General features: G+C 39.2%; 2 protein-coding genes across 9 annotated transcripts in view; one reads left to right on the top strand and one right to left on the bottom strand.

The window, feature by feature from the left end:
• Window positions 1-17,051, top strand: part of SH3D19 (SH3 domain containing 19) — a 179,480-nt gene that overhangs the window by 24,277 nt on the left and 138,152 nt on the right. The window lies entirely within an intron of this gene.
• Window positions 7,346-15,056, bottom strand: PRSS48 (serine protease 48). Its single transcript, XM_077846348.1, has 6 exons — window positions 14,794-15,056; window positions 13,890-13,934; window positions 13,554-13,716; window positions 11,689-11,954; window positions 10,579-10,748; window positions 7,346-8,118 (listed from the first exon to the last, which is right to left on the bottom strand). The coding sequence occupies exons 1-6, from the start codon at window positions 14,834-14,836 to the stop codon at window positions 7,843-7,845; spliced, it is 963 nt and encodes a 320-aa protein (XP_077702474.1). The 5' UTR covers window positions 14,837-15,056; the 3' UTR covers window positions 7,346-7,842.

The following is a 17,051-nucleotide window of genomic DNA, read 5'->3' as shown; positions in this document are numbered from 1 at the left end:
CCCAGCATTAAAATCTTTCAGTGTCTTGTACATTGTATCCTCCTCTTAAAGCTCACGTTTCTTAATGTGGTCTTGTTCCTTTTTTCCTTGGGGATTCCCAGATCTACCCTGGGAATGCTTAGCTTATTTTTATGACCGGAAAAATATGGGTTTTGTTCAAGAAAGATTTTCAAGACCCTGTTTTATGAATTCACAATATTTGGTAGATGTTTTCTACTTGTAGAGATTCAAACACTTGATGAAAAATATTGTGCAAAGCTGACTGTATAGGTTTTTTTATTTTTAAGATTTGTTTATTTGAAAGCCCTGCACAAATGGGGGAGGGGCAGAGGGGAAGGGAGAGGGACAAACAGGTTCTTCCCAGAGCTCAACATGGCTCTTGATCTTATTATCCTGAGATCATGACCTGAGCTGAAATCAAGAGTCTGAAGTTTAACGGATTGAGCCACCCACTTGCCCCACTGTGTAGTTTTGAGCAAGGTCCAACAGCAAGGGTGATCCTATCTTGATGGTCAATGGATTATTCTTACTTGGAAGAGCTTGGTTAAGGCTGATGAGCTGCAAAGAAAGATAGGTTGACATTGATTTTGTTTTGCTTTCTCTGTGACCTGCTTTTAGAAGTTTAAAATGTGCCCATTTTGGAACTAGTCATTTATTTGGCCTCTTTTAGTGAGCTAACATATTTTTCCTTATGAAACCAACTCAGCTTCTGGACAAAAATAATGTGAAAAAAATACATTTTTAAAATACTATCTCCTCGAGGTCTTTCATGTTAGGTCTCTGTTTCAGAAGTAAAAATAGCTTTATTGAACTCATAGAGGGATAGATTTCTCCTAACATCCAAATACCTGCCTTTGAAGATGATCTAGTGATTTTAGCCAAATGTTTTCATTATTTAAAAAATGACACAAAATTTCTTTGATCAACCAACTTATCCTTTCTTTTTATGTAGCCTAGTTATATGGAATTATTAATAAAATGCATCAAATGTCTCTCAACTCTGAAGCTTTGCAGATGTTGTAACCACAGCTTTGTGTTATCATAAGCTAGTTTTAAAAAGCAAGCTTAATTTTTTAAAAGGTAAGGTTAAAAAAAACACAACTGTACATATGTATAAACAGTTAAAAAAAGGAGTCAGAGGCATTTTGACCACATCCTTAAGCATGAGGACTGTAAAAGGTGGTAGTGATTAACACAATGGTTATTATGTATGGGATTTGAACTTTCTGTGTTAGATATTTCTGTAACATTACTATGCCTGGCCTGAACTCAAAACCCTGAGGTCAAGACCTGAGTCAAAATAAAGAGACGCTTACTGAGCCACCCAGGCACCCCTCTATTTTTTTTTTTTTAATAAGCAGTATTGAGGAAAACTTTATTTATTTATTTATTTATTTATTTATTTATTTATTTATTTATTTATTTATTATTTTTTAATGAAGAGATACTTGGTTTCCTCCTCCAGAAGGAGGGAACAGTCTTCTTATCAGGGTTAGAACAGGTTGCCTTGAGGTTACTTATAATATTCTTCAGGTTCTATGAATAAATATAGGGATCCTCGAATATCTTGAAAGTACATGAAAAAATGTATGTCGCAAGTAAGTGTTTTCTTTGGGGTGCAGGGTTAGAGTGATGTGGAGAAAAGAGTCCATAATTCAAACAGATTCTTGTGAAACTTTTTCTTAGTTTTCTCCTCTGTGAGCTCCAAACTGCCTCCTTGGCATTTTTAGTTGGGTATCTAATAGGCATCTCAAATCTAAGGTGAATGTTTTCCTTTCCTATTGCTGCTGTAACAAGTTAGCACAACTCTAGTGCCTTCAAACAGCATGACTCTATTGCCCCACAGTTCTGGAGGCCAAAAGTCTGAAATCAGTTTCACTGGGCTGAGCTCAGGATGTCGTAGGGTTGCATTTCATCTGTACGCTCTAGGGGAGAATCATGGTTTTGCCTTTATTAACTTCTAGAGGCTGTCTGCACTTGTTGGCTTGTCGCGCCTTGCTCCATCTTCAGATCCAAGAGCATAGCATTTTTTTCCCTCTGTCCCTTCTGCTTCAGGCCTTATGTCTTCTGCATAGTCTCATAAACACCTCAGACTCTGACTCTCCTGCATTCCTTTTACAAGAAAATTTGTGACTCTATTGGGCTCACCCAGATAATCCAGCATAATCTTTCCATCTCAAAATGTCTAACTTAATTATGTCTGCAAAATCCCTTATATCAGATAAGTTAACATAGTCCCAGGTTCTGGGGATTGCAACGTTGACATCCTTGGGGGAAGTCAGCCCACCACTGGATTAAGTAGCCTGTCATTTCTGTTCTTCTTCTAGCCTTCCTCATTTCATTTAATAGTATGACTATTCTGAGGCCAGTCACCTAGGAGTCATTCTTGATTTCTCTTTTCAGGTTCTTCTCTTTCCCATTCTTCTATCCCAATTACCAACCTCGTTCTCATCATCCACATCCAGTCTATCCTATCGTATCTAAATCCAATGAAAGTATTATCTCCGTTTTATTCAACTGCATCTAGTATCTATCCTCTTCTCACTAATTTCCACTAATATCAGAAGCATTTTGGAGCCCTAGGCCCTCATCTTATTCTTTTTATTCCTGGGTGTTCATAGTTAATTATAGTACAAGGTAGGGTGGGGTAGGTGTCATAAAAGTGGCACAAAGTGCCACAGCACTAGACCCTATTCACTCTATTCCAATCACATGGAGAGGGGAAGTGAACACTTACATGGTAGAAGATGCCATTGAGAGAATTTGGGTCAGTCGAGGGTGATTGTCCTGAACAACAATTAGAATTTCCTATTAATTATTTCAGTCTTTTTTATTCTTAAGATAGTGAACATTTTCTCTTAATGTTGATAGTAGAGAATATAATTAATCTAACCTCTGGTTATTTTGAGTGACTCCTTTTCCTCCCTTTCCTAAAGAAGGAATATGTTTAATAAAATTTTCAGGTAGCTGATTTCTAGTATGTAAATGAACTATACAGTCAGATGTGGTGAGGAGAATAGTTAACAGCTTCAGAGTGAAGTCAAGAATCTGAAAAGAAAATAGCCACTGTTGAAATAGCATGAAAAAACAACCTCCACCTTTTATCATTTTGAATTCTTTTTCCATAATGTCCCCACATTTTTGGGGTGACTACAATTTAGTGAAATAGGGGAAAAATAAGTGATTACTTGAAATAATCCATTTGTTATATTAATAGAAGATTTGGAAATAGCTATATAATATTTCCCCCACTTTTAGGAGAAGAAAATTGCTGATTGGATTTTCAGCAGCCTTAGTGTACAGCTTTATTTGTTAAATGTTACCTTAGCAAATCCCACCTTAGTTAAATTTCTCAAGATGTGAAAGTGAAAATTGGAGCATATTAAATTAGACATTCCAAGGAATAAGGTATTTTACAAATTAAAATTGACTTTTAAAGCAGAAATGCTGCTGAGCCCCCCCCCTCCAAAATAGTGTGTAAAGATGTCCCTATTTATTTCTTCCCCATTTGGTAGTTTGTGGTGTCATTGACTAAATTTGTTACCAATAAGTACTTGACATTTTGGTTGTGTGAATGCAAACGTTTGTTGATTTTTTTTCCCTCCTTGGTAATGTGTACCAGGTGCTATATCATATATTGGGTTAAGCTTTACATTTTGAGTGTTAGCATTTGAAATAGAAAATGTCTGTCATTAGTTTGAACCTTTTTTTGAAATATAGTCAGAAGAATTATTTAGAAGATTAGAGAGTCCTAAATACATTACAGACTAGTCATTTTTGCTTAATTTAAATAGGACAAACGTTTCCCTGTTCATTTTTTAAAAATGGCTTTATTGAGATAGAATTCATAGGGCTATACACTATAGGGTGTATATAGTTCACTCATTTCCTGTTAACTTAAAAAAATTTTTTTGGAAAAAGATTGTATTTATTCATGAGAGACAAAGAGAGACATAGGCAGAGGGAGAAGCAGGATCTCCACGAGGAGCCCGATGCAGGACTTGATCCCAGGATCATGCCCTGAGCTTAAGGTGAATGCTCAACCACTGAGCCACCCACATGTCTCTTTCCTGTTAATTTTTAAAAGCATTTCCTAGCATCCTTTCAATCTGCTTTTTAGATATTCACTATCTCTTTTTCTTAATCAATAAATAGAAATACGTGGGTTGAGGTTTATGAGAGAAGGATATTTCAGGAAGAGAGGGCAGATAAAATAAGGCCTGGAGGTAGAAGTGGGATGAAGGAATAAGAACATTGGTCTGGGTAAGAAGAAAGAAAGAAAAATAGGAAATCAGGTAGGTGTCTTAATGATGAATTATAAAGTAGATGGTAAGAAACCTGGGCTTGTGCTTTTCTTCACCTTGGTTAGTGGGGCCCTATTCCAAGAGTAGTGCAGATGGGAAGTAGGGTAGACAACACACAGCCTTATGGAATCACACCTTCCTCACTGATGTTCCAGGTTACTGTATATAGCCCCTGTGTTTTGCTCATTAGTACATTGGTATCAGATTCTTATTCTCTCTGCTGCTTGTCTAACTCTGCTGCCATCTGACTACCCTCTATCATTCTAACCCCCTTATGGCCTCTGTGTACTCCCATGAGATATGGTATGGGATTCTCTGTTCTATCCTTTCATCACTCCCCTGCTCTTAGCCCTCCAGTGCCTTCTCATTGCACTGAGAATAAAATTCAGAGTCCGTACTGGGGCCTTCCGGGCTCTGTGGGACCTGCCCTACAGGCAGGGCACCCTCTCTGATCTCAGTTCATACCCTTCTCCCTCTTTGCTCTGAGTGTTCTAGCATTGCACTGATGTCTTTGTTCTTCCTTGCACACATACCTAACATACTTCCAACTCAGAACCTTTGTACTTGGTATTTACTCCACCTGGAGTGTTCTTTCTCAGTTTTTTAAAAAAATATCTTCCTTTATGCAAGCCTCTATATAATGTCATCTTCTTAGAGAAATTTCCCTGACCACCCTATCTAAAATGGAATCCCCCACCTTGATACTCTGTCTGCTTCTTCTCTTTTATTTTTATCAGACTTTCCTATACATGACATCATAATAAACATTTATTTTGTATTTGATTATTGTGCCTCTACCCCACTGGAATGTAAACTCGTTGAAGGCAGGCTCAATGTTTTGAATGTCCTGCAGTATCCTCAGTGCCTAGAACACAGTGGGCACTTAATACTGTTGAGCACATGCTGAATGCTATATATGATGCATATTCACACTTCCCAGAAGGGATCTGTTGGGTTGTTCATATTGAGTATATCTGTCAGGTAAGATTTTAGGCCAACTGCCTCATCACCTCTGGGCAGCTGTTAGATCCGGTGCTTATCCCTAGTACATCCAACTAATAGTGGTCAGGACAGTGAGGTCATGTGGTCGTCTTCTTTCAGTACCCCTTTCATTCCCTTTCAATGGTCTGGTCCCTCCAAAAGTTCTAAGTTTCACTTGGTTCGTGAGAAAAATTTTGCCAGATCCCATGCTGCAGAACAGGTGCTTCCTAAGAGTCTGGAGAAATGATAGAAAGCAGTATTTTGGCTTTCTTGTGTCTTGTCCTGGCTCATACTTTTTTGTACTTTCTCTTCCTTTTTGTTTCTTTTTTTTTTTTCTTCCTTTTTGTTTCTATTTTAATTTTGATTTTAGTCTGTCCTTTCTCCTCTATTTTCCTTTTTTTTTTTTTTTTAAGATTTTATTTATTTATTCATGAAAGAGAGAGAGAGAGGCAGAGACACAGGCAGAGGGAGAAGCAGGCTCCATGCAGGGAACCCAATGTGGGACTCGATCCGGGACTCCAGGATCGCGCCCTGAGCCAAAGGCAGGCGCCAAACCGCGGAGCCACCCAGGGATCCCCCTCTATTTTCCTTCTTGCCTCTTTTTTCCTCTTTCATTCTTTTTTCTCAGTTGCGATTTTGCTTTTCCCTCTATGTCGTTCCAGCAGTTGCCTAGCTTAAATTCTTGCCTCTAGAAACTTTCCAATTTACCTGTTTTACATGCTCTTTTCTCTCCTTTGTTATGACTGGAGAGAATGAGGCTGAAACACTCTTTCATTCTTTTATTTAACTTATATTTGAAAGTCTACTTTGTATAAGACATTGTTAATGGAGGTAGCCCAGAATCTGACACAAAATACCTAGGTTCTTAGTTGGGGAGACAAAGAAGTTGGTTGTTATTCATTCATTTGCTCAACAAGTATTATTCAAAGTAGGATACAGTGGTTGGCACAAAAACTCTTACATTTTGGTAAGACATACATTAACTAGACAATTACACAAACGAATAATATAGCTGTGCTGAGTCCTATGAAGGAGGGCTCCATAAGGCCTACAAAAATATATATTGGGGGATTTGTTCTGGTTGGGAGAGTTGAGGACGGCTTCCTTGAGGAAGTAAAAAGTGAGTGGAGATTTGAGGCACAGTAAGAATTAACTAGGCAAAAGCAGTAGGGGAGAAGGAATAGTAAATGCAAAAGTCTGGCGCTGAGAAGGGATTTGGAACATTTGAAGAATTGAAAGCATGGAGAACAGGGTGCAGTGAGGCTGAAGAAGTAGATAGGGGTCAGAACCTGCAGGGCTTTGTAAGCCCTCATAAAGACTTTGGTCTTTATCCCATGAGCAGTGAGATGTCTTTGAAGTGCTATAAGCAGGAAGAATGGAGGGAGAAAAGTATGAAAAAATCTTTTATTTTTAAAATACTGGTCTGTATGCTGTGGATAATAAATGGAGTTGAGCATAGGTGTAAGTGAGGGAAAGGACGTGGGCTTTAGTGGCAGTAGTGGCTGTAATGGCAAACCCAGAAGAGAGATGGGGTTAATGGTTGACAAAGGTTTTAAGTTTCCAAACCTACCCTCATTTCCTATTAAAGGTATTTGTTTATCCAAAAAATTTTTTGAAAGTTGACTTACCATGAAAGACACAGATTCAATAAAACTTAAGTTCTTTCAAGTTGAGAAATGAAGGATGATTTAAATAAAAAGGGATGTGAATGGAATTATACTAGATACCTAGGATAAAGGTAATGACCGAAATTGAGTGTATAACTTAGCTCTGAGCTCCTGGAAGCCTAGGTAAAGTAGGAAATAGTAGGTCATGGGATGGATTAACAAAAAGAAGCACGCTAGTTAAGCATTATTTAGTCCTGTCCTTATTAAACATTTTAGTTCTGTCCTTATTAAACATTTCAGTACCCTATTATTGAGGTAGCATTAAACAATCTGGACAGGTCCAGGTTATTGAAACCCAAGACTACAGCTCTTGAGATCATGGCATTAATCCATTTTTCAGTTGTAGGTCACATTGGTATTTCAAAAAGTAAAAATTTCAGAAAAATACAGAGCTGAATTATATATATGCATTTTTTATTTGACTCCTTGCTATGAGGCAGTGTAGGAATATATAGACCAGGTAAGAAGCCCATAATGCAAACCATGGGCCCTATGAGTAAACTCTTAATATATTTCCTTGAGGACTTTCCCTTTGCCTTCACAGATATTTCTTTTCTTCTTTTCTTCTATTTCTACTGCTTCTCCAGTAGCCATTTTATTGTGTTCATACATACTTATTCATAGAAGGTACCTTTCTTGCCTTGCAAGATTCATAGTTAGGGACAAAAAATGCTATGCACAGAGGCAGCAGCCTTATTTCTCAGCTATTCACATTTGAACCACTAAAACATACTTTCAGAATAAAGAACCTCAAAAACAAAATCATTTCTAATTAATAAAGTAATCCAGAGTTCCCAGTGACTCTCCTGTGCATTCTCTGCTCTTGGGGCTTAATCTCTATGTATTCCCACCCTAACCCTGAACTTGGCCAGTGGCTTTAGCTATACTATCTATTCTCCTGGTAAAATGTTAGGCCCAAAGGCACAGAAGGGTCCCAGGACAGCCAGAGAGAGCAGAACAGTAAGGTACAGGAATTCAGTTAAGTCCAGATTTTTGGTACCCAAAACCTCAGCTCTTGAGATAGTGGTCTTAATCCATTTTTGATAGTAGATCACACTGGTGTAGACTCCAGGGAGACTTTCAGCACAGCCTATTCCCCAGCTTACCAGTCCTATCTGGATCCATACACCATTAATATGACATGACAAAGGTCCTCCAGAATCACCCTGAGGAAAGATAAAGGTCATGAGTGTAGTGAAAAAGGACCTTGAAGAAGAAAGTGGTCATAAGAGGTGAAGAGGTCCTTAGGATGGGACAGTGAGCTAGACTTATTTGCATTAGGGGAAGATCATGGGAATTCTAGAATTACATAATTTGAAATGGGCAGAGACCTTAGCTAAATATATCAGTAGTTTCAAAATACTCATCTGTGATAAAAAATTAATGTGATGATTTTTTTTCCCTTAAAGGTAAATTTATTTGAGTTGAACGAAGTGTCCTTATTTTTCTATTCTTAGGTTCTTATTGACTTTTTTAAATGTTAAAATAATCCTGTTATGTAAGATAATAGTGACAGTAATTGATATGTCTTTCAATCTTGCTGTCTCTTTTTCTAACAATTTTATTGAGATATAATTCATATACTATACAATTCACCCATCTAAAGTGTACAATTCAGTGGTTTTTCTTATATTCGTGTCGTTCAACCATCACCAAATTTTCATCACCTGTTGTAGAAGAAACCCTATACCCATTAACCGTCACCATCATTTCCTCTTAGCCCTAGGCCAACTGGTAATCTGCTTTCTGCCTCAATGGATTTGCGTATTCTGGACATACTGTATATAAATGGAACCATATGACATACTATCTTTTGTGTCTGGCTTTCACTTAGCATACTCTTTTCAAGGTTCATCCTTGTAGCATATATCCATGCTCCATTTCTTTTTATGGCTGAATGTTATTCCATTACATAGATATACCACATTTTGCTTATCTAGTCATCAGTTGGTGGGCATTTGGATTATTTTCACTTTTTGGCTATTATGAATAATGCTGCTATGAATATTAATGCATAATTTTTTCTGTGGACATGTTTTTATTTCTCTTGGGTGTATACCTAGAGTGGAATTCCTGGGTAATATGGTAACTCTCTCTATACCCTTTGAAGAATTGCTAGATAATAATTCCAAAGCAACTGTACCATTTTTCATTTCCAGTAGGTATATGAAGGTTTCAATTTATCCACATCCTCATCAACCCTAGTTATTATCTCCTTTGATAATAGCCATCCTGGTGGGTGTGAAATCATGTTCCATTGTTGTTTGATTTGCAAATAACGAATATACAGATAGGACATCATGGCAGAGTTAGAGAAAAGTTTGTGTGTGTGTGAGAGAGAGAAGAGAGTGAAGGAAGAAGGGGGAGGGAGAGAATGAAAGGGAGAGAGAAGGAAAGGAAATAAAACCAAGTGGTCATTCTAGGACTAAAAAATAAAATATGTGATAGAAAACTTTCATTTGGTGAACTTAGCACTACAATGTAGATGGCAGGAGAGAGGCAAGGATCTTAAATATTGATTAATCTATAAGTATCCAATTTGAAGAGCAGACAGGTAAAAATAAAACATTATTAGAGACTGTGTGAAAATATCAAAAAGTGTGACCTACATTTTCCGTTTCAACCCGAAGAGGAAGAGAGAGGAAGCAGAATATTTGAAGAAGTCATGAATGAAAAACTTCTCAAGTTTTGATGAAAGAGGAACAGATTTTAAAAACAAAAAAAATCAGTGAATCCTAAATAGGATAAACACGAAGAAAATCACACCTAGCACATTGCATTCAAATTTTTTTTTATAAATTTATTTATTCATGAGAGAGAGAGAGAGAGACAGAGAGAGAAAGAGGCAGAGACACAGGCAGAGGGAGAAGCAGGCTCCGTGTAGGGAGCCCGATGTGGGACTTGATCCCGGGTCTCCAGGATCACGCCCTGGGCCGAAGGCAGGCACTAAACTGCTGAACCACCCAGGGATCCAAAATTTTTTCTTTTTAAAGATTTATTCATTTATTTTAGAGAGAGAGAGAGAGAAGGGTGGTGACGTGGGGCAGAGGGAGAGGAAGAATCCCAAGCTGACTCCCCACCGAGCACAGAGCCTGTCCCATCACCCTGAGATCATGACCTGAGCTGAAACCAAGAGTCAGAGCTCAACTTACTGAGCTACCAGGTGCCCCATCACATTCAAACTTCTGATAATCAAATATGAAAGTCGTTATATTGAAAATAACTGGAGTAAAACAACATATAATCAGTGAAGGAAGACAAAATGATGAATGATTTTTCACTGGATGGTTATGATCAGCAGACAGTGGAATGACATCTTGTATGTATAGAGTGAAATGTTCTTACTTGAAAAAATAAAGTTGGAAATTCTGTGTTAACCTCTTAATATATTTATAAAAATATAGAAGTCTGTGGAAAACCCAGTAACCAATGGTTAGCATTTCTCTAGATCAAAAGTTGAAGAGCTTTAAGTCATCAGCAATTCAGCATGACGCAAGAATTATTGTCAGAACTTTTGTCTCCTGATTCCTGATCTACTACTATTGTTTATATACAAGAAAACCCGAATCTAAATTAAAGTTTCATATTAAAAAACAAACCAAACAAACTCAAGGGCAAACCCTAACCTTGCAGCTGTCCTTCTTATTGAGTATATCACCAGCACATATCTCGTCGTCTTGGATGACTGACTCTAATTCTGGCAGTGCGGGACCAATTGGGTTGTAGAGTTTTTCACAGGCCTGGTGGTTAAAGATGGGTATTTCTGCTTCCTGGAGGATGGAGGGGTAATCACTATCTGTAAAGAAAGACAAGAATGAAAGGAAAAGCTTTCTGGAAAGTTGCAAGGACAGCATTCAGTCATGATTTGCAGAAATCTCTGGGAATCCAAAAGCAGAAGGCAGAATACCGTCACTTTCAAATCGTATTTGCTAATGCAAGTTTTTTTTTGTTTATTTTGGTACAGTTAGTCTAATACAATGGATAATTCAGAATTTTTTCTATTTGTTTTAAGGTATTTCTAATGTGCCAGTGTGGGTATTCTAATGTTCTAAATAGAAATTCTGATACAGTTTGATTCAGTAAAGATGTATTTGAAGTACTCTAAAACTTCTTCCTTTCCTATTTTTCTGCTTCCAGATCATTTCTTGTCTTGCCTTTATTCCTCCGGGGAAAGAGTTGATGCAACACTTTAAAAACAGATTTTCTTTTCTTTCCTTTTTTTTAGATTTTTTAAAAATTTATTTATTCATGAGAGAGAGAGAGAAAGAGGCAGAGACAGGCAAAGGGAGAAGTAGGCTCCTCTCAGGGACCCCGATGTGGAACTCGATCCTGGGTCCCCAGGGTCACGTCCTGGGCTGAAGGCGGTGCTAAACCGCTGAGCCACCCGGGCTGCCCTAAAAACAGATTTTCAAAAACACTAGATTCTTCCAGACTTTAGATCAGATTTGTTAACCTTTGCTTTCAGAGAAGTAATTATGTGTTCAAGTTGTTAGTGTCTGCTCTTGTCTAGACTCTAGGCAGGATATGAGTGAATAAAATAAACATAAGTGTGAAAAAAGACATTTTATTTAGATAGAATTGATAGGTTATAGCTTATAGATAGCTTATAGGTAATATCAATAGGTTGGGGTTTATTTAAAAATATTTGCCATAGTAATCGTATGCCTAGGATGCAAATGTTCTGGGGTGCTACAAAGAGGATGATGGATAATACCCCTTTGTCTACCCATTCTCACCTTCACTTTCCTTAACAGTTCCCCATCCAGTCACCCAGCAAGAGGCTGGAATTTTCAACTGCTTTGTGATACTGGGCAGGCAGATGGGCAGGATGAAGGAAGTAAAGGTGACTCTAGAGACCAGTTTCAGCAAGGCAATGTCTGCAGATGTGTGTTGAATTTGGGGATGGGTGATAATTTTGAACACACGATGATTCACACTTTGACTTGATTGGTCATTCTTAATCGATCCCAGCCGTACAGTATATAAAAAAGGAATCCAGCTCCTAAGGGGAATAGGAAGGGGAGAAAAAAAAGTGGAATGTGTTTAGGTGCTACAGCTGGGTGAGAACAAGCTGCCTATGTGTGTGTAGCACTGAATCTCTAAGCAAGAAAGGATGGCAACAGACCTAGAATTAACCAAGCCACTTCCAACTGGGGCTAGGGTTGGTTTGTTACTCTTTCTCCTTTCCTCTCTCCCTAACCACTCTTTCTTTTGTCTCCTGTCTTTGTAGTCTCCTCTTACATGCTTATGGCCAGAGTTTTGTTTCTCCCATTTGCTTGGGGATTCTGTTATATCCCCTTTTTTCTTGATTCCATGTTTTCTTGTTTTCCTTTATTTTAGTGAAGCCCATTCTCTTATGGCTTCCCGAGAAAATGCGCATGAGGAGTATTATTTTTGCTGCATTGTATATTTGAAAGGGTCTTGCTTCTATCCCACACTTGATCAATAATTGCACGTGGGAATAATAGAATAATTTTCTCCCAGTATTTTGGAGTTCTTACTGTTTTCTTTGAGCTTACTTATTGAAAAGTCCTGCTGTTTTGATTTCTATATATATTGGTTACCTGTGGTTGCATAAGAAGTTACCACAAAGCTTAGAGGCTTAAAAAAACAAACATTTATCTCACAGTTTTTCTGTCAGGTATCAGGCGTGACCTTAATTGGGTGCCTCTGATTCATCTCTCACGAAGCTACAATCAAGTTGGGCTGCAGTGACTTCAAGATTTGACTCCGGGGGGCAGCCGGGTGGCTCAGCGGTTTAGCGCCGCCTTCGGCCCAGGGCGTGATCCTGGAGACCCGGGGTCGAGTCCCACATCGGGCTCCCTGCATGGAGCCCGCCTCTCTCTCTCTCTCTCTCTCTCATGAATAAATAAATACAATCTTTAAAAAAAAATAAATAAATACAATAATAAATATGAATAAATGAATAAATAAATACAATCTTTAAAAAAAAAAAAAAAAAAAGATTTGACTCCGGGAGGGTGTTTCCAAACCTTCCCTAGCTGTTGGCTGGAGACATTAGTTTCACATGGGCTTCTCTTTAGGACTACCCACCACATGGCACGTTGCTTGTCTGACAGCAGTAGCTCTGAGAGAGAGCTTAGATTGTGTTTCTGATCCAGAAAAGCTTAAGATCAAATTCCCTGGCTGATGTTTAGCAAATCATTTGGCACAAAGTAAAGGAAGTTTCTAATATAGCGCCTGTCTCTGTCATTTCTTTTTCTACCTCTGTGTCCTGTCCTAGTCCAAGGGGGTGTAGGGTTTTTTTCTGCCTACCTCTCTTACCACTTTTCTTTTTAAAAAGATTTTATTTACTCATTTATTCTAGAGAGAGAGAGAGAGAGCATGGAGGGAGAGAAAGAGCAGAGGGAGAGAAAGAATTTCAGGCAGACTCTATTCTGAGCATGGAGGCCAAGGCAGGCCTCAGTCTCATGATCATGACCTGAGCAGTATAAATCAAGAGTCAGATGCTTAACTGATTTAGCCACCCCAGGCGCCCTGACCCTCCTTACCACTTTCATTTTTCTGTTGGTTCATTCCTGAAATCATTCAAGTATTTACTGAGAACCTATCTGTGTGCTAGTCACCAGCTAGGACTCACCCTTTTAAGCAGTGTGCTGCTGTCAGTATCCACCTGTCACTGATGAGAGACCCTCCACAGACCTGGGTCTGGCCAAAGTGCAGGCTGACTTGCCAAGGCCAGCGCCCTGCAACAGCATCCTGGCCACCTACCACACGGCCTGAGTATACAGGTCTTCCACACACTAGAGAAAGAAGAGAGAGGGGCATGTATAACTCTTGGTGTCCTGTTCCTCTGGTCCTCATCTTCTCATCATTCTCAAATTCCCATTCATTCCTAGGAACCGAGTCCTCTCCATCCTCCATCCTCCCTCCTATCCCAGTTCCAAATCCATCGGTCCAGGTAGAAACCACTAACCTGATTGCAGATGTTTGTTTCTGGGAGAAGAGCTTGGGCAAGACCCTAAGACAGACACCATATCATTACTATACAATAATGCATCTTATGTCTAGATTCACTGAATAGAGAGGCTTTCCACATATTTAATTTCTCAGATTTATATTACAGGCCAAATTTTTATAAATGTCTACCAGTTAGTGGGAATCTTGAAAATTACATACTTACCTGCCTTCTTTAGCAGCATACATGGAATGTAATTTAACTTTCACTTAAAGATTCAGTATTGTCATCAGGAATATCAAGTATATTAGGTTGTAAACACAGTGATGCCTTCAGGTACTTTTGAGGTTTATGAGCTGTTTTCTTTATCTGAATTGGCATTTTGCAGTATTTGTATCTTTTTTGCTACTTGTTATCCTTTTGCTGCTCTCAGCCTACCCTGCTTTTAAATCATTGTGGGTCAGAAAAGTAAATGAACAAGCTTATACCTGAAATCACTCTACAGTATTTATACTTTCAGTTCCCTTAGCTTGAAACACTCTTTTCCTAGATCTTTGTAGCTAAGTCACTTACCTCCTTTTGGGCTTTGCTCAGATGACTCCTTAGTGAAACTTCCTTGACTACTTTATTTAAAATTACAATACATCTCCTGCTCCTTTCCTCTCATAACATTTAGGACTTTCTAACCTGCTCTAAAAATCTATATATTTAATAAGTGCAGTGATTATAAGCCCCCCCGAGGGCAGGTTTTTTTTTGTTGTTTACTGTTTCACATACAGTATCCCCATACAGGACTTCCCCAGGACACACTATTCATAAGTAATGTCCCATAGGTGAAGTGTTACATTATTCTATATGATAACTTCTTCAGCCAAAAACCTCTGCCTCTTCCCTTCCCTACCCTCCTACCCCAGAGGCTCACCCAGTAGAAGAGACAGTAGGAAGGCACTGCCTGCAGGGCCCATGTCTTGGTCCTCAGAATCAGTATTTCTTGTTTCCTGAACTCAGGCTTCTAAGGAGAGGCCGGCTGGGGAGCAGTCAGAGAAGGGCGACAGGACCAGCTTCTCCTCCTGGATGGATTCCTCTGGTTCACCCCCTCCTCTCCTTTGGTTTTTCACCACAGGGCCAGGCACTGAAGGGGCCAGACTTCAGAAATGCAGTGGCAGGACCCAGGGGGAGGAGCTGGAGCCTGAGGCTCCCCCTACTGTTCAGGGAAAACAGGATGTCTGGGGTTCCTGCTTGGGGATTAGAGGATGGGAGGGGGGATTATGCAGTAGCTGTCTGCACAGGGAAGGTTAGAGGGGATTGGAAAGAACAGGGCCCTTTCTCTAGCAAGGAAGTAGAAGATGAACAGGATTCTTCAAAAGCAAGAAATGGAAAAGAGGAAATTAACCTAGTAACTGGCTAATTTTTCCTGATTTTTTTGTTTTCATCTTTGTTAATAGTGTTAGCCATAGGATATAGGGCAAGTCAGATTTTCTAGGAAATAGATAAAGAAATTTGTGTGCCAGAAGTTTATTGGAGAGTAGTCTCAGCATCAGTGCTTTGGTAGGGGGTTGGGGGTGGAAGCAGGATTGGGCAGAGGGAGAGTTGAACTGAATTCATTTGCATACGGGCCACAGCCAATCCCACAAGCTGCTCTGGAGCTGAGGTGGCTCTTCAGAGTTCTCCTAAATGGAGACAGGAAGGCTGGGCCTTTGGACTTCTGCATGATTAGGTGTAGGCTGCCCGCAAGGAATGGGCATTATCTTGGGTGAAGTGACTGTTGACAAATCTTGGGATCGGACTTAGCTGTGAACTAACAGCAGCCAACATTCCTGGTTGTAAGTAGAATGAATACTTCAGTCCTGAAAGGGAAGATCTTGGGTGCCACAGCACAGCATCTTCTACAGAATTCTCTGTGCCCTTTATGTTTTTGGTACCAGTTGTTTGTAGGGTACTAGGTCGGTGGACATAGAATTCACTGAACTGTTAAAGCATGTTACTACTCTCTTACAGCTCAAACTACTGGGAGCTTTGAAAGAAACACACGAATAATTAAATAATAGAAGACCAGAAAATATTGCTATTATTAGGTTTACTCAGTTACCAACAAGACTAGCTTAAGCAAAGAGGGGATCACTTTCAAGATAAAGTTATGGACTGAAATGTGTATCCCCCAGAATTCATACATTAAAATCCTAACCCCTTCTACTTCAGATTACGACCATTGGAGATAGTGTCTTTAAAGAAGTAATTAAGGTAAAATGAGGTCATTAGGGGTGGGCCTTAATCCAATATGATTGACGTCCTTTTACAAAGGGGAAATTTGGACACAGATATGTACAAAGGAGGAATATGGCTATCTGCAAGCCAAGGAAGCTTGGAATGTCATTTAGGGGGATCCAACCATGCTGACACCTGATTTCAGACTTCTCACCTCTAGAACCGTGAGAAAGTAAATTTGTTTTTTAAGCCACCCAGTCTGTGGTACTTTGTTATGGCAGCCCTAGCAAACAAATGCAGATATCTGTGGAACGATAAGGAGAACAGAGTAACAAGGACATCTGGAGCTATCATAGGACAGACCTGGAAACCAGAGCAGGAAAGGAGCTCTGGATTCACGATAACTCAAGAACTCATTGGGAGAGTTTAGGATCTTTACCTTGGTCCTCTGCCATTAGTATGGCTCAACCATAGTCCATGCCTCTTCTTTCTATCCACTATAAACTGCCCAAGGTTTTCCTTATTTTCAGTTCAAATTCCCAAGGATTTGAACAGATTAGCTTGTCAACCAGGGCATAGTTCCATGGGTATGGATTTATTGTCTTTGGTGTAAGAGCCCTTATTATGCATGTAGGAAGATGAGGATGCAGAAATGCCAGCTAAGCAGAAGAGACTGTTGTCATGGGGCACATGCCAGATTCACTATATCTCAGGGTATTCCAATTAATTTGTGGTGTTCACAGGAAACTTTACTATTTAGTCAGCTCATTTAAGTATAGCTTTTAAAAAGATCTCAGCTTGAGGTTTGCCTTCAAGTCATGATTGGAATAAAGGTAGTCATTTTGCAAAGACACCAAAGCTCTGGACAGATCTTTTTGTTGATTTATCAAAGGAACAACAATTTAACCAGATACTCTTTTTCCTTTGAGAGTCTTGTGGTTGTCCTAGATTTTTGGACTTTTATATCCCTGGATA

The sequence above is a fragment of the Canis aureus genome, chromosome 13 (assembly GCF_053574225.1).
Source record: "Canis aureus isolate CA01 chromosome 13, VMU_Caureus_v.1.0, whole genome shotgun sequence".
In the NCBI taxonomy this organism is placed as follows: domain Eukaryota; kingdom Metazoa; phylum Chordata; class Mammalia; order Carnivora; family Canidae; genus Canis; species Canis aureus.
This window is presented reverse-complemented; position numbering and strand designations above follow the sequence as displayed.